The sequence below is a fragment of the Mchenga conophoros genome, linkage group LG16 (assembly GCF_057382185.1).
Source record: "Mchenga conophoros isolate Kocher_MC1m ecotype Shallow Benthic linkage group LG16, M_conophoros_male_GT1.1, whole genome shotgun sequence".
NCBI classification, from domain to species: domain Eukaryota; kingdom Metazoa; phylum Chordata; class Actinopteri; order Cichliformes; family Cichlidae; genus Mchenga; species Mchenga conophoros.
Genome location: NC_140541.1, coordinates 22,514,736 through 22,537,474, shown reverse-complemented (window position 1 = coordinate 22,537,474; position 22,739 = coordinate 22,514,736). Strand labels below are relative to the sequence as shown.

At 39.8% G+C, this 22,739-nt stretch overlaps 1 protein-coding gene across 1 annotated transcript in view; it reads right to left on the bottom strand.

Annotated features, from left to right (window-relative positions):
- Positions 1 to 22,739, bottom strand: part of pde11a (phosphodiesterase 11a) — a 55,506-nt gene that overhangs the window by 23,475 nt on the left and 9,292 nt on the right. Inside the window, exons 3-10 of the mRNA XM_085249339.1 lie at positions 18,080 to 18,169; positions 17,329 to 17,469; positions 17,110 to 17,174; positions 15,353 to 15,485; positions 12,533 to 12,608; positions 2,335 to 2,402; positions 2,152 to 2,244; positions 1,270 to 1,320 (exon numbers count right to left, since the gene is read on the bottom strand). Of these exons, the coding sequence (XP_085105465.1) occupies positions 1,270 to 1,320; positions 2,152 to 2,244; positions 2,335 to 2,402; positions 12,533 to 12,608; positions 15,353 to 15,485; positions 17,110 to 17,174; positions 17,329 to 17,469; positions 18,080 to 18,169 (717 nt within the window). The remainder of the gene's footprint in view (positions 1 to 1,269; positions 1,321 to 2,151; positions 2,245 to 2,334; positions 2,403 to 12,532; positions 12,609 to 15,352; positions 15,486 to 17,109; positions 17,175 to 17,328; positions 17,470 to 18,079; positions 18,170 to 22,739) is intronic.

The window sequence follows — 22,739 nt, the reverse complement described above, 5'->3', positions numbered from 1 at the left end:
GAGTAAAGGTGGTTTGTGAGCTTAGATTTAAAAGCAGAGATGCAGGACTTTTTTATGTGAAACTGATTCTAGAACTGTGGAGCAGTGACTACAAAGGTTCTGTCACCCTCTTTTGTTTGAGACATGACCTTGGGTCATATGACAGATCTTTGCCAATGGACCTGAGAGACCTGGGAGCTGATAGAAAACGAATGAGATTGGTGATATAAACTGGGATCTACCCATTAAAAGCCTTAAAAACAACCAGCAAAATCTTAAACTGGATTCTAAAATTGACAGAAAGCTTATGCAGCAAGGCCAGGACTGGAGGGATGTGCTCATATTTCTTACTACCAGTCAGCAGTCTTGCTGCTGATTTCTGCACCATCTGCAGACGTAGGTATGGGAAGATTAATCCAGACGTGAAGTAATAAAGGTACACATAATTTTTTTTTCCTGATCATAAGAATGATAATCTTAGTTTTGTCACTGTTTAACAGCTTTAGCAGTTGTTAATCAGCCAACCTTGTTTGTCTCCAAGACAGTCAAGTAGATGCTATAGGGAATCCTGATATTTTACTGGAAGATATAGCTGTAAATCATCAGTATAGAAATGAAAGGCAATGTTATATCTCTTAATATTATTATTAAATGGAAAAAAGTGCAAAGACCCCCGAGGGACCCCACAAGAAACAGGGGCAGAGAATAAGAAAAACTGACACCTTAAGAGAAGAACTGAACCAGCTGTAACCTTAATGCCAACCCATTGTTAAATGCAAGCCAAAAGAATGTGAGTAACAGATCAGTGCTCACTGTCGACAAAGCCATTTCAAGTGCTGTGAACAGCTTCAACGTCTAGCCCCCAATAACTAAGTTGCCAGCTACCATCTTTTTAAAAATGAGGCTTCAAAACAGGATTTTAGTAGCTTTTAGGGGGTTTAGTCCATTTTTTATTTAGAGTCTATGGAAGTTACCTCATTAAAAGAATACCCCACAAGGTGGTGCTTTCTTCCAATGCCTTATAGGTTTTTGATCAGGTTTATTTAGCCAAACTAAATGCTCAGTTTGTAGCTGCAAGTAATGAGTAGGATATGGCACAGCATGCTAACTTCTCTTGTGCAGTGGCCAATTTGCACCAGTGCCTCCTTTTTTGTGTTTTTCCAAAAACACAAAAAAATATATATTACAAAATACTTAAAATAAAAATATAAAAACTTGATTGTGCCACATCTGCAAATCCTGAAAGAAAAACAAAAGTTTCTACTGTGAACAACAGTGAACATCTATTACCTTGAATTTGTCAACTTCAGTCTTGGAGCAAGTGGCATGGTACGACAGAACCTGCAAAATGATGGCACAGTGTCACTCAGTGTACTTTTCAAACCCTTACCAGTAAGGCTCTACAAGACGTCCAGCTGTTGCTGCAGCTGAAAATACTGCCCGTTTGTACGTTTTAGTGGATCATCCAGATGATGACGGTAACACATCTGGAACAGCTTACAAGAGCTGCAATGTCAGCGCTGATTCCATCGCTCATTCCCTGAGAGAAATACTTTGCACAGGCCTGCAGTTGCTTATTTGATCATGTTTATTCAGTGCTACCAGACGCAGTGCATCAACATATTAGTTCACCCAGTGTCTCAATTCTGTTCTCTACTTGTCCTATTTGGAAACAGCAGTGCTAACTACCATAATGCACCTGAAAGCTCCCTATTGTAATCTAAGGACATGCTGTAAAGGCTGAATAGTGCTGAATGGCTTCATACCGCAGGGCAGATGAGGGATTGCTTTTCACTGCCTCTCATTAATTTTCAATAAAACCTTTGTGAGAAGGTTATCTACAAAGAGAGATCAGCACTTTTTTTTTAATGCGTACATTCTTCTGGAAATATGAGACAAAAAAGAGAAGCCAAGTACAAAAGACCACTGAGAGAGAATAAGTAGGAAGGGAGTTTACATTTTCCATGTAGCAGCTGTTGTTTGCTGTGACTTCTGGTTAAATGTGTTACCCCTGAGCATATGTTGATCGGAACGCAAAGTAAAGATGCCGTTATAGTGAATGAAACAGAAAAATAAATACAGTAGGACTCACAAGCACAAATAAACACGTCAAGCAGTTTGCTTAGCAGTGTTTTTACAAATATAAGTGGATACACAAAAACGCGCTCTTACATCCAAAGCCACCGACTGCTTGGCCCAAGACTTTTTCACCTGGTCGTACATGATGGTGTTGTTGATGCCCAGTCCACAAAAGATCACAAATGCCTAAAAGGATAAAACAGAGAAACTCCCATGGTTTCCAAAATGTTTAGAGAATTGCTAATGCTGAAAAAAATACACAAGCAATTGTAATACCTCAAAAAGACGCTGGTCTGCATCATCGAAGGGTTTCCCATCGAGCCTGTTCAGCACTTGGGCAACACCTGTTACACAAAATAAGTTTACCCATACCAACAGCATAGCAGTAATGCTTTAAGGTTGATACTGGCAGACTAGTATCAGGATCAATATTATGAATTATTAAAGAAAATTAAGGGAAGAGGCAACAATAGTGCACATAAATGTGGTTAAGAAACAAAAGTCTGCAGTGCAGCTATCTCCTGTGTTAAACATTTGGAAATCAGTGAAAACAGAAGAATAAAATGATTGTTTAATAGTGCTGAAGCTGCAAAATAGATAATGTTATCTTTGACCGAAAATCCAGTTATTCTCCACAACCCTGTAGTGGGGTTTAACAAAGCAGTCTTTCCTTTTTAGACCGCTTCTCTCATTGTCTAATCAAAACAGAAAGAACTCCGGTAATAAAGGAGAACATCAAATTAATACAGCAACTCTTATTTCCACATCATTACAATTTTTATTTATCTGCAGGAGGTGAAAGAAGCCTGTCAATGGGATTATGTGTTCATTTCAACGAATAGTGTGAAAAGAATTTACAATGCAACTATGATCAATTTTCATTTTGGTGCCATTAATTTTTAATGCATGGCAAACATTCTCTAAAATCTAATTTTGCTCCTTCTGTATTGAGCTTGTAATTTGTGATGAGTTGCAGCATAGACAAGCTAATTGGTTTAACGAGGCTATATTCCTAGTGCCACAAGTGTTTCATTTAAAAAAAACACACACACACACTATCACAATGATCACAGCACTAATACGGGTTTTTACGCAAACGACTTATGGTCTTGTGTGACTGTACCGTACAATTTATTCACTGCTCTGGTGGTGTCAAATTTTGCTTAGAGCTTCACAAAGCATTGGGCCAGACCTGAGCTGCAACCAGCTCAGCCCTACATTAATCCAGGAGGAATTACAGTGTATCAAAGAACTAACCTAAACTCAAAGTCATCTTCATCCAGTAACTGGCAATGTTACATTCTGTGAAGCAGCAACCAGAGCACTGTTAACCTATCCCTCTAAGAAAGCACATTTTAAGTCAAAGCTCCACTTGATTGGCTTAGAACAGCAATTATAATGCCAGTTTTTTATATACATTTACCTACAAGAAAGAGTTTCTGCTGGTCAAGAAGTTGAATGAATGAATATTTAAAGTTATCAAGAGTTGATATAGCCTTTATTCAAGAAACACACATCTGTAAGTCAGAAACTTTAAAACTTAAATGTTCCTGGGTAGGTAAAGTCTTTTCCAGTCCTGGAACTGGTAAAAGCAGGGGAGTGTCGGTTCTGATTCATAAAGCAGTTAGCTTTACTGAAACAAAAGTAATACCAGATAAGGAAGGTAGATTTATATTGGTTTATGGACAATTACTGGACACACCAATAATTTTATGTAATATCTATGCACCTAATGCGGACATACCCGCCTTTTTTCATAACCTGTCACAGTATCTTTTGGAATTAGAAGGTGCACAAATAGTGGTAGGAGGAGATTTTAATCAAATACTGGATCAAGACCTAGATAGATCACTTCCTAGGAGAGGCACAGAGAGTAAATCTGTAGTTGCCATAAGGCAGATGACCTCAGATTTGGGTCTGAATGATATTTGGCGGACAATGCATCCAGAAGGCGGGGAATATTCATTTTACTCTCCGCCTCATAATGTTTATACTAGAATCGACTACTTTCTTATTTCTGAAGCCTTAGTGAATAACTCTATAGATTCAAGTATTGGTAATATAGTAATTTCGGACCATGCGCCAATTTTTCTATGTCTTGGAAATATTTTACAGATTCCTCCAAGCCGCAGATGGCGTTTAAATGTGTCCTTAATTAAAGACTCTGGTTTTATTAAATTGATAAGAGATGAAATACAATTTTACAAATAGACAAATAATCGAGAGGACACTACATTGGCTACTTGGTGGGATGCTATGAAGGCATACTTAAGGGGGAGAATAATTTCTTACGCTTCCTTTAAAAAGAAGGCAGCTAACAAGAATATCATTACGTTAGAAGCCAAATTAAAGGCACTTGAGGCAGTACATTCCCATACAAAAGACAGAGTTACGTTGAATAAAATCGTTAAAGTTAAATATGAGTTGAATGTACTGTACAACAGAAAGGCAGAATACGCTTTATTTCGCATTAATCAAGCATATTGGGAAATGGGAGAAAAGCCGAGTCGTTTATTAGCATACCGTCTTAAACAGAAAGACAGTATGAACCATATCCCAGGCATACGACAATCAGATGGGGTTATTTCAACTTCTATTAGACATATAAATGATGGATTCAGGGCCTTTTACAATAATCTTTATTCTACGCAAGGTAGTTTAGATGAACAGAAATTCGAAGCATTTTTTACTGATTTAAACCTGCCACAGCTTTCTACTACTGACCAGCAGATTATAGATGCTCCAATTACAGTGGAGGAGATTACCCGTGCAATTAACAGTATGCCACTTAATAAAGCTCCAGGATTAGATGGGTTACCATTGGATTTCTATAGAGCATTTGAAGATATGTTAAGTCCCCTGTTGCTCGATGTTTATAATGAGGCGTTCAAAGTAGGCTCATTACCTCAGTCAATGCACTCTGGACTTATAACATTTATTCTTAAAACTGGGAAAGACCCTTTAGACCCAAGTGGTTACCGCCCTATATCTTTGCTGAATTCTGACCAAAAAATCTTGGCAAAGGTCTTAGCGGGCCGATTAAAAGCAATAATGGCGAAAATAATTCATGCAGACCAATCTGGTTTTGTTCCAAACCGCTATGGTCCAGATAATATTAGGCGGTTGGTTAATTTGCTAAATTATGTATATGATTCAGTATATCCAACAGTGGCCCTATCGCTGGATGCTGCAAAAGCTTTTGATTGTGTTGAGTGGGATTATCTGTTTAAGACATTAGAAAAGTTCGGTTTTGGTGATAATTTTATTAGGTGGATAAAGATATTATATGATTCGCCTTCAGCGCGAGTATTGACGAATGGGCTCATATCAGACCTATTCCTTTTACAGAGATCCACAAGACAGGGTTGTCCCCTTAGCCCCGGTCTCTTTGTAATTGCTATAGAGCCTCTGGCACAAAAACTGAGAAATAATGTAAATATATTTGGAATTTCGATGGGTAATAGTCAACATAAGCTTCTATTATATGCAGATGATATGTTGTTACTTATGACCCAGCCTGGGAAGTTAATTCCAGCCCTATTAGAATGTATAGAAAGCTTTACGCTGCTTTCAGGGTATCGTGTCAACTGGGATAAATCAGAGGCAATGCCTATGTCAGGACACTGCCCCCATACTTTATTTAAACAGTGGGAGTTTCGGTGGTCCGTGAATGGTTTGAGGTATTTGGGGATACAAATTACCTCGGATTACACTAAGATGGTTCAAGCAAATATGGAGCCAATGATTGAAAGAATAAAAATGGAATTTGGTAGATGGTCCAGAGTGCGTCTCACAATATGGGGTAAAATTAGTTGTATTAAGATGATGACTGCACCCATGATCTTTTATATTTTATCCAATATTCCATTACACATTCCAGATAAGTATTTCAAAGATCTAGACTTTTTGATCCGGCAGTTTCTTTGGGGTAGTTCACCACATCGTTTAAGTATTAGGAAACTTCAAGCGAGTGTAAAACAAGGAGGTTTTTCATTGCCTAATTTCCAATGGTATTATTGGGTGATGAACGTGAAACAACTTAGAGCTTGGTTACCTACTGCACCAGTTAAACCCATCTGGTCCCATATAGAGACGGAAGTTAATGGCGGTATTTCTCCTTGGAGGGAGCTGTTTGATACCAGTCATAAAACTACCCATCCTATAATTGCAAACGCGAAGACATTGTGGTGTAAATTACATAGGGCAGGTCGCTGGGACTTTATTAAATCACCTTCGGCAACCTTATGGGGGAATAAAAGAATTTTAATTGGAGGGACATCGGTTGACTGGCTACAGTGGCGTAAAGCAGGCATCCTTAATGTATCAGATTTATTTGACTGTGGGACTAAATGTTTTTTAAGCTTTGATAAAATTGTGGAGTTATATAAGTTGAAGCGTAATCAATTCTGGAGATATGTCCAAATACATAGTTCATTATCGAAGTGGCTGGGAACCCCCTTGAGTTGTCCTGTGGGCAGCCCTGTGGAAGTCCTGCTCTCAAGATCACCCTTGGGTAAAGGCATTACCTCTAAGATTTATCACTTATTGCAAGAACGGTCAGCTGACCCTCTCCTTAAAGTTAAGGGCTACTGGGCCCAGGACATGGCATTGGACATATCTTCAGTTGAATGGGATTCATGTTTTCAAAGTGTTAATACTATGTATAAAGAAACAGGCAGTAGATTTATTCAATTTAAGATAATCCATAGGTGGCATCGAACACCGCAACAATTGTATAAATGGAACCTGGCCTCTACGGACGAATGTTGGAGATGTGATGGTCAAAATGCCTCGATTTTACATATCTTATGGAGCTGTTCGGCACTTCGAGATTGGTGGGAAAATATAATGGAGGTAATTTTCAGTGTTTTAAAAAGGAGATTTGGTATCTCACCAAAACTGTCCATACTTGGTATAACCACAGAACTTTCTGATGGAGATTTTTCTAGTTATACAAAAAGATGGATTATTCTGGCTCTTACTACGGCCAAACGGGTCCTACTAAGACATTGGCGGAAAAAGAACCCCCCTCCCTATGAAGAGTGGCTAAAGACAACGGCTAAGTTGGCGTCTTATGAAAAAGTGACTTATGGTTTATTAGATAAATTGCATCAATATGATTGTATTAGGTCCCCCTTTACAAGCTGGCTTTCTGTAACTTGAAGAACAGAAGAGTAATGATAGAGTGGTGGTGTGGGGATTGGTGTGCGAAGAAAGAATCCGGTTGTTCAGTGATGACGCGACGAATCCTACTTCCGGGTCTAAAGTAGTCTGCGTTTAATATGGCTTTTGTGTTGTTAACATGTTTAATGTTATGTATTTTCTTCTATTTGATCTCAAAAAGCTCCTAAAACAGTCAGTGATCACTGTTGATCTCCCTCGGCTTTTATTACCGCTAATCATTTATTTAAGCTCAGTTTTTAAAACCTTAGGATGTAACTACAGCCCAGCCCATGCAGCAGTATATGAATGACTAGGGTTGCCAACCGTCCCTTAAAATACGGAATCGTCCCGTATTTCGAAACAAAAGTACACGTCCCGTATTGAGCTAATAAGGGACGCACTTTGTCCCGTAATACAGTGATAATCAAAAGTAGTCTATAAATGTTTATGGAATTAACACTTTGTTTGAAAACATAATTCCCAGCCCCTCTCCTGCTTTGTGACCAATGAGCTGACAGCACACTTATGACAATTCGAGTATGACAATTCAGATTACCGCTCATCTCATTGGTCGAGGAAAGGTCGCTTGCGGAGAAAATACCGGAAGACAACAGATGACCACAACAAGAAGCATGGCCAACAGGGGAACAAACGCCGACTCTGCGGTGCAAGTCTCGGATGACAGTACACCTAAAGCTGGGCAAACACTGTGCGATTTTTTTCAGTCACGTTATTCAGCTCCTGCTCAAACTGCACGATTGACTCGCAGGGGTTAGAAGTTCGTATGTCACGATGTACTCTCACACTATACGGCCCGATGCTCTGATGCGACCTGAGTGCGCACACTGTGCCTCCATAACATGAAGGTTATAACAGAAAATCTGTCGCTCGCTCTCTCTGTCTTTCACTCACACAGACACACCACTACCATCAACTTTGCTAAATTGCTAATGAAAAACATTGATCAGGCAGCTGTGATTGAGCAGCAGTGTAAATCCAACTATTTTCACGGTTGTTGTGGTCGTGATAATTTTGTGATGCCACATCGAAAAGGCTCGGATGAGCTTTCCAAAGTTCTACAAGTTGTGCCTCCATCGCTTGTGTCCAGATCACACGCTGCACAGCCGTGCTGCTCCATCTTTTACACCAACGTTTACGTTTGCGCGTGAGCAGTGTGAGCGCCTGTGGTGACACCCTCACGAGCGATTGATGATCGGGAGCTGGTCGTGAGGTGTTAATCACTTCTCGTTACCCCACGTATACTACACGACGCACGATGAAGGCCAAAATCGGTCCGATCACTCAAAAATCGGCTCAAAATGGGCCAAAAATCGCACAGTGTGAGCCCAGCATTAGAGCAGCAATGTTTGTTCCCCTCAGAGAAAGGGAAGAATGGGAAAAGGAAAACACCTGGCTGGAAAACGTTAATATGGGCATGTGCAGTGAATATCAGCGCTATGTGGCCAGAAGTGTGATAATATAATTTATTTTGTGTAATAAACAACTGCAAGGATAGATGATTACAACAAATTGATGACTAATACATAAAAGTAATACATAGATGAATAATGATGATGAGTTAAGATGCGTAATCATGGGAACAAGCGGGTTTACAAACAGGAGCAGCTGATTAGCATTAGAAAAGCTGAAATAATACCTCAACTGAAGCCAATTGTACTAAATGCACTAAATGTGCACTGTTACAAGAATATTTTTCTTTCTATTGTTTTCTATTATTTTAAGTTAAGCAGGACAGAGTGCTTTTAAAGAAAGATTTACTTATATTCTCAAAAGTTAAGCATGACAGGCTTCTGTTTAAGAAAGAGACCTGTTTTACTGTGTTAATGTTGTCATTTTGAGCTAAAAATAAATGGCTAAATGATCATTTGTTTCACATGTGTTCATATCACAAAGAATAGAATATGCATCTACTTAAATCAACTTCAAGTCAAATGGTTAAAAAAATAATTTCACACACAAAAAAAGAGCTAGAAAATTCACCACACTGGGAAGGGTGAAGACAACTGGGTCGCCCGGCCCTGGCCACGAGGTGTCCCTTATTTATTTTTCAGGGAGTTGGCAACCCTATGAATGACTAACCTCGTATTGTGGATGGATTATCTCAGTTGTTCTCCTGGCTGAAGTTTGGTCCTTTTACAGCATCCTGCCATGCGATTACATTTGTTCCTGACCACCGAGAACACTCACGGTAACTTTTATCGAGTGGAAAAAAAGTTAGCTTGTTTATATTATGCTAACGTAGCTGTGTCGCTAGCGGTCACGCAGCACATCATTATATACCAGCTAGCCCAACTTCAGTAACCCTACAAACGTCACTGCTGTTTAGTTTTCTGTCTTCATTTATGCTGGAAGTGATAACAGAGCTGTACGTTTTAATTTGTTTCCAAAACCCCGCAGTCAGGACATGCTATATTGTATTTAGATAGAAGCTAGCGAGCTAACTCCCTGCTAACTTCTAACTCCGTTAAATGTCATAAATTCCGTTTTCATGGATGTCTGGATGTTAAACTCAATTGTTACACCTGAGCAGAACGCTGATCATTTTATTAAAGATGAAAGACTTTAGACAGTTTTTCAACTCTCAGTAATGCCATAGTGATCGTTTGATATATGGACCTGCAGCGGAGTTTAGGCCCAGACACGGCTAGTGACGTCAGACTGAACAACCAGATAGGATAACTTTCCTTTGGGTTTTTTTTTTTTGTTTTGTTTCTGTTGTTGTGTTTTGTTTTGTTTTGTTGTTGTTTGTTTTTGTTTGTTTGTTTTTTAAACTATTTATTTATGTAGTTATTCTTAAGTTCTGTTATTGAAGTTTAAAATGAAATAAATAAAAATTGTTGATGACAAAAAAAAAGAAGTTGAATGAAAAAAAGTTTTCCAATAATTTTCCTTATAATTTAGATTGAATTCCAGAGGTTATTCATTTTAGCTCCTGTAGAACATCCCAAAAAATAAATGAATAAATAAATAACTGTTAGGAGAAGGAGGCCTTTAGTGCTAAATGCTAAATGGAAACAAATGAACTGCTACAGTTTTAGATGCGGGGATAGCGCCTGTGCCGATTCTTTGTACCATAACAGATGTGTTTAAATCTTCTACCCAATGCAAAAATCCCAGAAAAGGTGGAAACAAGCAACAGTGCAGCAATGAGCGCTTGAGTCTATGGCAACTTTCTATAAAGTGGACTCATGTCAAGTCAGATTTATTTTTACAAAACAGTTTTTAAAAAAAAACAGCTGATCCTGTAAGTGCGGCTGAAATAATAAAACAATATAAATCAAAAGCAATCAAAACGCAGTCTGGTTTAAAAGCCAAAGTATGAAAGTGGGTTTTCAAGCGGCTTTAAAAGTTTCTAATGTTGGGGAGATCCCGATGTGATGTGAAGAGGCAGTTTGTTACACAATTTAGGAGCAGCTTCTGTGAAGACCCAATCGGCTCCATGTTTTATTCTGAACCTCACGACAGCTAGGAGCATCTGTTCACCAGACCCCACCGGTAAAGTGGGAGCATGCAGGGGCAAACAATCAGTGAGGTACGCAGCACCAACCCAGGCAAACACTTAAAAACATCCATCCATCCATCCATCCATCCATCCATCCCTGTTCTTCCGCTTATCTGGGGCCAGGTCAGCAGCCTAAGCAGAGAAGCCCAGACCTCCCTCTCCCCAGCCACCTCCTCCAGCTTGTCCAGGGGAACACCAAGGCATTCCCAGGCCAGCCAAGAGATATAATCTCTCCAGCGTATCCTGGGACCGGTACAACATCCGCATCACTGCGGCCGCAGCACCAATCCGTCTGTCGATCTCCGGCTCCCTTCTCCTGTCACTCGGGAAAAAACTAAGAATAAAATCTTAAAATCAAGATTTAATTTTGAGAATCATCTGCATAAAAAGGAAGTGAGGGGCCACGCTTTCTCATGATTGAACTTGGGCCAAGAACAGACACCTGAGGAACCCCACATAAACTGAAATGCTTCTCCCAGTTAAATACAGGGATACTATGGAAATAAAGAATTTAGAAATTGGTCCAAAGTTGGGTAGAACTGTTGGGCTGTGGTTTTTGCATTTTAAGATTGAGAAGGTGCTACAAACGTGATTCAGACTTCAGACAAAACTACGCTGTCAAAACACATACTACACAAATAAATAGGTAGTGTACACAGTGTACTACATTAAAGGGACTAGGGATTTAAGTATAATAAAAAAAATGTTTTGTTCTCTCTGTTTATCTGGATAGCAAAATAATTGTTTTTTTTTTTAAAAAGATATTCATTAAATTCAGGAAAATAAATCATTAAAAATACCTGGTGAGCCATCTGCTTTTATTAAAGTCAGTTTCAATGATGCATAATATGCTAAGATGGATTTCACTAATCATTATTATTGTTAAAGTATTTATTTTGCTTATATTTTGAATGAGTCTGCTGGAACCTTGCGGATGACACAAGGGCTTTAATTTTTCTAGCTGAATGTAGCCTTGATATAAGAATTTCATCTTCTGCTGCTTTGTTTGTTTAATGGTTTTTCACTCCAGATCCTCAGGTGCCACCCACACACTGTGTTTCTTCCTCACTCTTTGTGTTCTTCTTCCTCTCCCCTCCCTGACAAATGCACTTACACCTACGCAAAGATGCACACAGGTCTTCACCAACCATCTGCACCAGATATGCTGATCACTTTGCACTCAAATAAAACTGATGGCTTCCCGCGTCAGATCTCAGTGGACTGAATAGAGCCGCTATCGTCGCTCCTCCTTGCAATATCCAGCGCCAAAGCCAGACGAGAGATCAATGATTTATCAGAGTGTCAGTGTGGTGTTAGCCTGGGGCTGATTCACAAACACAAAGCACGCTGCCAGAAGAAGGGAACCACCTCTAAGTGTGGCGTGATGGTGCAGCATGGAGTTAATCATGCAGTCTCGGCTGGACAAATTTTCAAGCCCTCCCCCTCTTATATTCTCTGCCTTATGCAGCAAAAAGGTGCATGCCTGTGCAGTATTAGTGGTAATGAAATTACTGCAATTGAACACAGCATGCAGCCAAAGGTATGTGGAATGTGGTGATGTTTTATGGCTTGACTTCTTGCTATTGGTTCCAGCTAGGGACCCTTCTACAAATGACTTTTAAAATGATATTTTAGGACATTTTGCATTCCTTTGTAGCAACATAAGCTATCCAGAACCTTAGTAAGTGCCTAAAGACATCCTTTAGTATCTAATGTCATTCAGCCACACCAGAAACTTTTAAACAGAAGAATTTGAGAATCTAGAAGATTTTTTGTGTATGAACTTACCAATAATTTGGTGGTTGCTGTTCCATATAGGGACACAAAGCACTGAGCGGATATGGAAGTCAGAGAACTGGTCTGCCTGCAAAAAGTGGGAGAATAAAACATTATAATTATTCTACATAAAATGTAAATAATAAATGTTTATTTACTTTATTTAAAATGTTTTCATTCTCTTATGTGATCAGTGTTTTGGGTTTTTCTCCTCATCAATATCATGAAAAAATGAGTGAAAAACCTGTTAAATTTGCTTGTAGTTATAATTATTCTTCATCTATACAGTGCAGTTTTTTTTGGGGTTTTTTTTTGGTTTTTTGCCTGTGCAGTTTAAAATAGTCCAAATATAAAACGTGAAACTGATGTACTGCACAGAAGTTTATAACTATAAGCCATAAGTCTATAGCTATTGCTGTAATAGTTCCGAATCACTTTCTTTAAAATCTCCACTTTGGGGCAAGGGCATGGACAGAGGATGTGCACTCAAATGCCTTTAAAACAGATTACAACTATTCTGAATGGCTACTGCATTAAACTGATGCATTTGAGACTGATTTTAAGAATATGATTTTATTGTAAGTGCGGCATTGACAGAATACTTCTGTTTGGAAGATCAAGTGCAGTATGCACACTCAGCTGGACACTAGCCAGACTTTTACCCGCCAGCTACACTCTCCATCACCGAAACCCAACGGAGTATTTCAGTTAGTGTGAAAGTGTCTTAAGTAGAGCATTTCCTGCAGTGCAATGAGAAAGAACAGCTTCGGAAAATGTACGTTTATGTGTGCAGAGAGCTATAAAGACATTTTCAAGAGGCTTCACCAGCTCAAAAAACTGGCAGCCAGTTTAATCTATATGAGCACTTCACTATTGTGTGAATCCAGGTTAAATGTTAAACTTAAATAAGTTGCTTAATGTGAAAATTATTAGGAAACCATCGTACATATACACAACATAGCCATGTATTTGTCCCAACAGATTGTCAATGTGGAGAACTGTAATGTCTTCAAGTGTCTGATGTAGAAAATTTGCTTCAGACCAGCTAACATGTGGCATCACATGACTGCTCACAATGCTGTGAAACTTTGAAAACAAAATCACTGTTTGCCACCTGTCCTACTTGGCAGTTTTGGCTCCCCTGCAACTTCCTTCTGTTTTTCAAGTTTTGAAACAGTGAGTTACAAGATATCTTTAGGACAGAGAAGTGATCAAAACAGGTTTATCCAAACAAAGCAGGGCCACGTGAAAAAGGCCAGAAGTGCACAAGGAAATGACTCTGAAGAGCACAGTGGGCAGATTTAAATCAGGTATGTTTTTATTGGTCTCAGCTTTTTGAATTCACGTTGTATATAATACACTGAACAAAAATATAAACGCAACACTTTTGTTTTTGCTCCCATTCCCCATGGGATGGACGTAGAGACCTAAAATTCATTCCAGATACACAATATAACCATCCCTCCCAAACAGTGGTCACAAATCAGTCCAAATGTGTGGTAGTGGGCACATCTGCCATATTGAGATAATCCATCCCACCTCACAGGTGTGCCACATCAGGATGCTGATCTGACATCATGAGTAGTGCACAGGTGTACCTCAGACTGCCCACAACAAAAGGCCACCCTGGAATGTGCAGTTTTGTCTCACAGCAAAATGCCACAGATGCCACAAGCAATGAGGGAGCGTGCAATTGGCATGCTGACAGCAGGAATGTCAACCAGATCTGTCGCCCGTGCATTGAATGTTCATTTCTCAACCATGAGCCGTCTCCACAGGCGTTTCAGAGAATATGGCAGCACATCCAACCGGCCTCACAACCGCAGACCTCGTGTAACCACACCAGCCCAGGACCTCCACATCCAGCAGGTTCACCTCCAAGATCGTCTGAGACCAGCCACCCAGACAGCTGCTGGAACAATTGGTTTGCACAACCAAACAATTTCTGCACAAACTGTCAGAAACCGTCTCAGGGACGCTCAACTGCATGCCCGTCGTCCTCATTGGGGTCTTGACCTGACTCCAGCTCGTCGCCGTAACAGACTTGTGTGGGCAAATGCTCACATTCGATGGCGTCTGGCACATTGGGGAGGTGTGCGCTTCACGGATGAATCATGGTTCACATTGTTCAGGGCAGATGGCAGCTGAGAATGTCCCAGTTCTTGCATGGCCAGCATACTCACCGGACATGTCACCCATTGAGCATGTTCGGGATGTGCTTGACCGGCGTATACGACAGCGTGTGCCAGTTCCCACGAATATCCAACAACCTCGCACAGCCATTGAAGTGGAGTGGACCAACATTCCACAGGCCACAATTGACAATCTGATAGACTCCATGCGACGATGTGTTGCACTGCATGAGGCAAATGGTGGTCACACCAGATACTGACCGGTTCTGGGTCCCCAGACCCCCAATAGCGCAAAAAACTGCACATTCCAGGGTGGCCTTTTGTTGTGGGCAGTCTGAGGTACACCTGTGCACTACTCATGATGTCAGATCAGCATCCTGATGTGGCACACCTGTGAGGTGGGATGGATTATCTCAATATAGCAGATGTGCCCACTACCACACATTTGGACTGATTTGTGACCACTGTTTGGGAGGGATGGTTATATTGTGTATCTGGAATGAATTTTAGGTCTCTACGTCCATCCCATGGAGAATGGGAGCAAAAACAATAGTATTGCGTTTATATTTTTGTTCAGTGTATATCACAATGCAAGACAATCACAGCAGGTGTATTTCATACAAGTCCCACAAATCATTTCACCTTTTTTTTTTAAATCCTAGTGATGTGAACTTTAGGAAGTATGTTACTGTGTGGTTACCTCAGCATCAAAGCGAGGATCCTGATAGGCGTCACTAATGTTTACAGGCAGTCCTGTGGAAGCCACCAGCTCCGCAATGCTGTTATTGATGAGCCAGTCTGAGTAAGATGATTTCTCCATGCTGTCTTTGAAACTATGGTCAGAAAAAAAAACAAGATAGATGACAAAAGACTCAACCAGATTTGTTTAATTAGACTGTGTGAGATGAGGTGAGGATATGTGAAATGAATCCTTGTGACCTAAAGGTTCAAAGGTTCAGTCCCAAAAAACTGTTGTTCAGACCTTTAGAAACAAGCTGGCTTAGAGGGAAAGGTAATGTAGTTAAAACAACTTGTTTCAAGCCGGGGAACAAGCCAGTGTAGAATACATTTATAAAGGATTAACATGAACTTTGATTCACACATAGCTGCTCCAGCAGAGTCCAAGAATAAAACAGGGAGCTGGAAATGAGCACAGGTCAGACCCCCTTTATACGCATTTAGAAATGTTACAATAAGCAAACAATCTTATTTTTAGCTACTTGATTTTTAAAAAGTAATGAAAGTAATGAAAAGTTAAGCATACAGTATGAGCTATTTTCTGATTAGACGGTGCCCCCACTCTCTGCCAGACACCTGCATCACTATTCAGACTGTTTACATCTTATTGCAGGGTGCCATCACTGAGTTTTTACTTTCAAATACGCCAAAGTAAATGTTCAGTGTGGCTCATTTTGTCTTTTAAGGTTAGAAAAAAGACGGAACGACACAGATGTCAGATCTTTTGGATCCCTTTGATCTAGCGATACAGCTGTGTGTAGATGTGGAACCACAGCACAGCAGTAATAAACCACATGGGTGTGATGGCAATCTGCCTTACCTCCTGTTTCTTTTATTTTTACTATGTTTCTCTCCTAATTCTCTCTCTGTCTTCCTCGGTTCATCCCTCTCATAAAGGAACATTGTTCTTGTGGGAGTAGCTGGGGATTTTAGGCACATCAGAAATCTTACAGTATCCTCACCTTTTGTCACCGAATGCATTTATTTAATTACACACATAAATTTCACTAGCTCTCTTGTTACTGAGATGAGAGCCTTTAGGAAGAGGTGCTTCAGGAATTTGTGCAGTTTTATTTACAAACTGGCTTCATATTTAAAATGTGACAGTAGCAACACATATCGGAAAGGAGCGTGCAGTCAGAAAGAATACATTTCCCAGTCTAGCGGCTGAAAATTTCTTTCATCATCGCTAATTTTTTAATATTGGTATTTCTTGTGTTATGATATTTTTAAATTACTGTTATAGTTACTGTAACTACTGCCTCAAAGTGACCATATCAGTTACAGCAAGTGCAGGACTTGGGGGGATAATTTGTCTTCCTTTTCAGCCTTTTTTTTTTCATCCATAAACATCCTACGCAATATTAAACCTTTCTTTCTCCACTCAGCCATGCCTAGCTGTAGAGAGAAGCTGGAAAACCCAATTAAGCAGGGCTCCCACAGTATGCCTTCTATTCAGAATCCGCATATTACTCCCACAGCACTACATAATAGTCAAATTTTATACAGATTTTTTTGTCCTTGATGGACGCTCTGCAGATTCAAAAAGGCTCTGTGCCAAATGCACAGGTGCCATGTTGCAGATATGACTATTTAATGAGAAGGGTAATGGTATGATGAGTGAGGAAATGGAAGGGGAAATTATGGAGGGGGGGTTGTATGAGGGTTTTTTTTTTTAATCAGGCCAAATGTTACCGAGGTGCTCTGAATGAAACATACCTGCTTTCAGTGTCTGCGCTACACTTAGGGGAGAGCAGCTCGAACGACTTGGTGAACTTCACAACCTGAAAGATGCAAAAGGGAAGAAATCACAACAGCTCATGGACATACAAAGTATTTACTGGGAAAAAAGGGGGAAAACAGAAAACAAAAAAACAAGAACGCACATGCGCAAATGCATTGACATATATGACAGGACAGCAGAGAGAAAAACAGTACCGGTGACTCAATGTCCTCCAGCAACTGAACAGAGCAACGCTCGCACTTAAGCAGTGTCTGTGCACGGTGCATGATCTTCCTGACAATCTTCTCCAGGTCAGTCTGTTCTTCAAACAGGTCATTGACTACTTCCAGGAGTGCCTAAAAACCAGTGACAGAAAACGTTACCACTGGCATTATTCCCAACAATCAAAGGCTGAATAAAAAAAAAATTGGTCAACAGGTAATAGTGATGACCCTTTGAATAAAGATGTTTTGCCTCGCTCAGCTATTGAAACTTGATTATTATCATTATCTCTAAATCATAAACCAACAGCACGATATAATATGATTACTTTGCCCAATAAAAGAAAATTAGGCCCTTTATCTTAGCGAGTGCCAATCGAATTTAATACACAACCACATAAAAATCGTGCGGTTTCTTCTCTACTCACTGAACTGTGCACTCATTATGTTCTCTTCCATCACAGATCAATGCCTGTGACATGAATTAGTGCATCTCTTAACGGTCCCTAAGAGATTTAGATCATGAACCAGGCCCCTTGCTGGATATGTGCCCATCCCCCTCCACAGGTCCACAGAAAATGTCCAGACAGGGCTGCATGCTGCTCTGAGATTCCCACTGCAGTGGCAACAAGTGGGCTGCTGCTGATCAATACTCAGCCTCAATGTCAGCATGAGGGTGAAGGAAGTACCGCTGATCCTAGGGGTAGGTGGGGATTATTATCTTGGTTGGCCCTGTTGCCCTTACCCGACTCCTGTCATACTCCTTCCTTGAGGCGGCAAATAGCTGGGCGTTGGAGATTGCAATACCACAGAAGGGCAGGTACATCTGCAGCACCTGTGGACATATTCAACAGATTTGCTGACTAAATAAAGCAACAGGTTTGAAGCGCTTGTTGAGATGAGACACATAGCCCCCACATTTAATCTTTGAAACTAAACTGTAAGACTTCATGAAACATCGTTTGAAGTAGGAGGTATGCCACAAATAACACATTATTGTTGTATAAAAAAATACAATATAATATTAAATCTCATTTGACTTATACGGACAGTTTGTTAGGTACACCTGTTCCACTGCTCATTAGCACAAATATCTAATCAGCCAATCACAAGGCAGCAAGTCAGTCCATTGGAATATGAAGACATGGGCAAAATGCCCTGCTGAATTTCAAACCGAGCATCAGAATGAGGAAGAAAGGTAATTTAAGTTTAAATGTGGCATTATTGTTATTGCCAGAAACTGCTCATCTACTGGTATTTTCCCACACAACCACCTCTAGGGTTTACAAAGAATGGTCCATAAAAGAGAAAATATCCAGTGAGCAGCAGTTCTCTGGTCAAAAATACCTTTTTGATATTAGACATGAGTGGAGAATAGCCAGATGGCTCGTAGCTGATAATTAGGCAACTCAGAATAGCACTCATTCCAACCACGTTAAGCAGAAGAGCATCTCTGAGCACACAACACACGGATACATACCAGATTTCACTCCTGTTAACTACGGAAGCTGAGGCTACAGTAAGACAACGTAAAAGCATGAATCCATCCTGTGATGGTTCAGTCTGGTTTTGATGGTTTAATGATGTGAGGGATATTTTTTGGCACGTTTTGGCCCCCTTAGTACTAACTGAACATTTAACATTTAACCAAAAGACAAAAGTTTTTGCTTGTTTGTAACTCTTCTCTTTTAGCATTAGGAAATTAAAACACAAGTAATATTTTCATCCAGGAAAAACTTAGCTGTTAAATTAAATTGGAACAAATAAGAAATGGCCTTTCATTGGTGTTATTACTTGCTAGGACAAATAAATCAATTCAACTGACATTTTACCATTTGACCAAATAGTCTGACTTACTGTGCCTTGGGCTCATAACATGAATTCCTTATTTCCCTCATATTTTCTTCACATAAATAATGTAATCACTTGATGTGGTCTGATTGCTGTAGCTAATATGTATGGTATGTATAACCTGAATTGTATTACTGGTTCAGAGTCAAACTACATTCCTTGCTTCCTTACCACAGTTGATTCATAATGAATATCAATACGCACCTTACCTGTATAGAAAGTGCAAAGCAGCGGCTGCAGTGCTACAAAAATATGTCTGTGATGTGAACGTGCGGCTTGAATTCTATATGACCGCAGTTCTCCAACAATGTGGCCTTATCGGTGTGACACTCAGCTCCATAACATTAAATCAATAGAATTTAGGTTGTGTGCTTCCTTGCGCTGCCTCTTTGTTTAGTTGTCAATCTTTAGCATCTGGCTGCTGTGTAAACAATACAATCAGCACAACAGACCCACCAATATTTACCAGCCTTCAGTGTGACCTGAGGGTAGGGACATTACAACAATACATGAATGGGAAGTTACTCAGCTGTCGCCACTGATACAAGGATATCGCTTTCATTTTTCAGAAATTATAATCTATCAGTTTCTCATCAGCTGCAAATGAACATGTGGAGAACACAAGGCTAAAGCCTTCTGTGGAAAACTATACGCCTGTACCTGTGGCCTACATGGAAAATATTCTTTTACGTTTACGTACACCGTCGGTTCACAGCACTTCTGCTGCCATGTGAGGTGATAATACCACCTGATGTTACCTACTGAAGTTCAAACCAAGCAACAGTCTTGGGAAGAAAGGTGATTTAAGTGACTTTGAATTTCTTGAACATGGCGGTGTTCTTTGTGCCAGATAGGCTCATCTGAGTTTTTTCAGAAACTGCTGATGGGATTTTTTTTTTTTTTTTTTTTTGATGCCAGAGGTCAAAGTAGGATGGCAACATTGCTTTGAGCTGATAGGAAGGCAGTGAGTAACTGCAACCAAGGTGTGCAGAAGAGCATCCCTGAATGCACAATACATTTAACCTTAAAGCCAATGAGCTTCAGTTGTAGATGACCACACCAGGTGCCACTGTTGGCTACGAAGAGGAGGCTGAGGCTACAATTGATACAAGCTCACCAAAAATGTTGCCTTCAGGTGGCAGGCAACATCCTGTCTTGTATTGACCATTCAGACTGGTAGTGGTAGTATAATGGTGTGGGGAATATTTTCTCTGCACAGTTTCTTTCCCTTATTACTAAATGAGCATTGTTTTAACTTTACAGCTTGCCTGAGTATTGCTATTGACTAAGGTAGTCCCTTTGAAGCCACAGTGCACCCATCTTCTGCTGGCTCCTGCTTAAGGTTAGTGGCATATCAGTAACTTCCTAGTCTGTATTACAGTGGTAGTGCTACTACTTTGAACCACTAATATAGCAGAAATTGATTGGGGATAATGTAGTGGTATCGAGTGTAGTGGTATCAAACCTATGTCCTGCTGGATCTGGAACTGCAAAGAAGGTCACTTTTTCTAGACCAAGGGTACCAAACATAAGGCCCGGGGGCCAGAATGAGCTTGCAAAAGACTGCAATCTGGCCCACTGGGCAGCTTTGGAAAATGTGAAGGGGGACCTCAATTTTAGTTTTATAGGTTTTTCTACTGATAAAGACCTGTCCCATGGTCAATCTTACTACAAAATTGCCAAAAGGTAATAGATAAACAATTAAATGACATACTTCTTGTTTCTTTCACTATCTATTTAGATCGTCAGTTCTTAAAACTGGACCATACCACAGCAGTGGGTTTCCAAAGACATTACCAATGACTTGCAGGTCAAACTACTGTAAGGTGGTCAATCCAAGGAGGTGTGCCTTTAGTTTACAACAGCAAAAACTGAAGCTGTTGTGTTTTCCTCTCAGGCTGTCCATCGTCTTGTATGACTGTAGCGTCTTTAGGTTACCGGCCTGGTATACATACTCAAGATCAAATTCGGGCTGTATGTGACCCATTACTTTGGCATCAATACTCTAGTGACTGAGGAGTAAATTAATGGGGGATTATTAATTAATATTCAAAATGGATAGAAATGCATAGATTTTAAAAAGATAGCCTGAAAGAAGTCAACTATGTCACTCATCTGTTGAAACTCTGCAGGGCAGAGTTATAGTCTTGTGTATTTATAATTATTGCGTTGCGTCAGTAAACGTTAAAGTGTAAATCCTCTGCTCTCCCATGTCCTGTTGGTGTGCATGTTATGATACATTAACTACATGTTAAGCCACTGTAATTAAAGACATATTTAATCATAACGTGACACGAAAACTTACTCAGTCATGCTAATGGGTAAATTAACTTTATGCACTTCATTCAGTCATTATACATAATCCAGTGCCTTATGCAACTGTTTTCAGATGCAGAAAACAGATGATGCTGAGCAATGAGTTCATACATAATGTATTTCAGCTGTCCTATGGAATTCTCTAATAATGATCTTCCAGAAAGGCAGTGGCCATCAATAGCCCCAGCAGGAGCAGATTCATTAATGAGCAGGACTTGGGGGATGTGGCTATGGATCTGCCTGTGGAACTAACAGGCATAGCCAAGAAAAGCACTGCTTGCTCTAATTACATTCTGTCAAGCAGGCCATTATACAAGGTTGCATTACAAACAAGACATTTTTTTGCCTAGAGACCTCTGGGCTGACCAGTAAAGAGCGGTTTAATAACAAAGCTAACTGGCCACCGCCTCAGGGACTGTCAGTTCCTCTAACCTCAGTGACTTCCTTCTCTGTAACTGGAATTTCAAATGAGAGAAATCAAGGGGAATTACACAGACAATACTTTTTGTCTCCATTTCTCTATGGATATCTTTTAAAGTTGCGCTTTAAAGCTTTGCATGTGTGAAAAGAGGAAACAGTTGTTGTTTTTAACGAGGTTTGTAGTCAGTGACAAAAAAGAAAATTTCTCCTCTTCCCTGACATTACATGGATCTTGATTTACAATAAGAAAAGAACTACAGATTCTTCACTTATCTTAAATAGAAAAATATATTAAATATATTCATTCAAGCAACAAGTAACTCACTGAGGCTGAAGTGCAGTTTGTGTTCCATCAACCAGAAAGCTGATTTAGTGATTAAATCTACCCATAGAGGCATCAGGTGCACTCTATTAACATCAGTGTGCTGCCACTATATTTGGCAAGGTGGTTTACATATGCTAATTTCTTAACTGAGAAAATTAGAGTAATCAGTTATCATTAATAGTTTGGAATTCAGAATGGAAATGAATTTACTAATTAACCCTAGAGCATGATTTTGTATCCATTCAGAAATTTTGAAACATCCTTTTCTGGCCGCTTATACAACCAACATATTCCACCTGCCTGTGGAAATTAGTTCAGATGTTTTATTTGTTTTATTTTTATCTAAACTTTGATGGAATTAATAAGCAGGTTAATAACAAACTGTGAAATATGAGGATTTAAAAAGGAAGACATAAACTTAACTTAGTTCTCTCTTCACAGACAATGTAACTGTTATCCTCAGCTTTATTCTGCTTTGTTCACTGGAAGGACC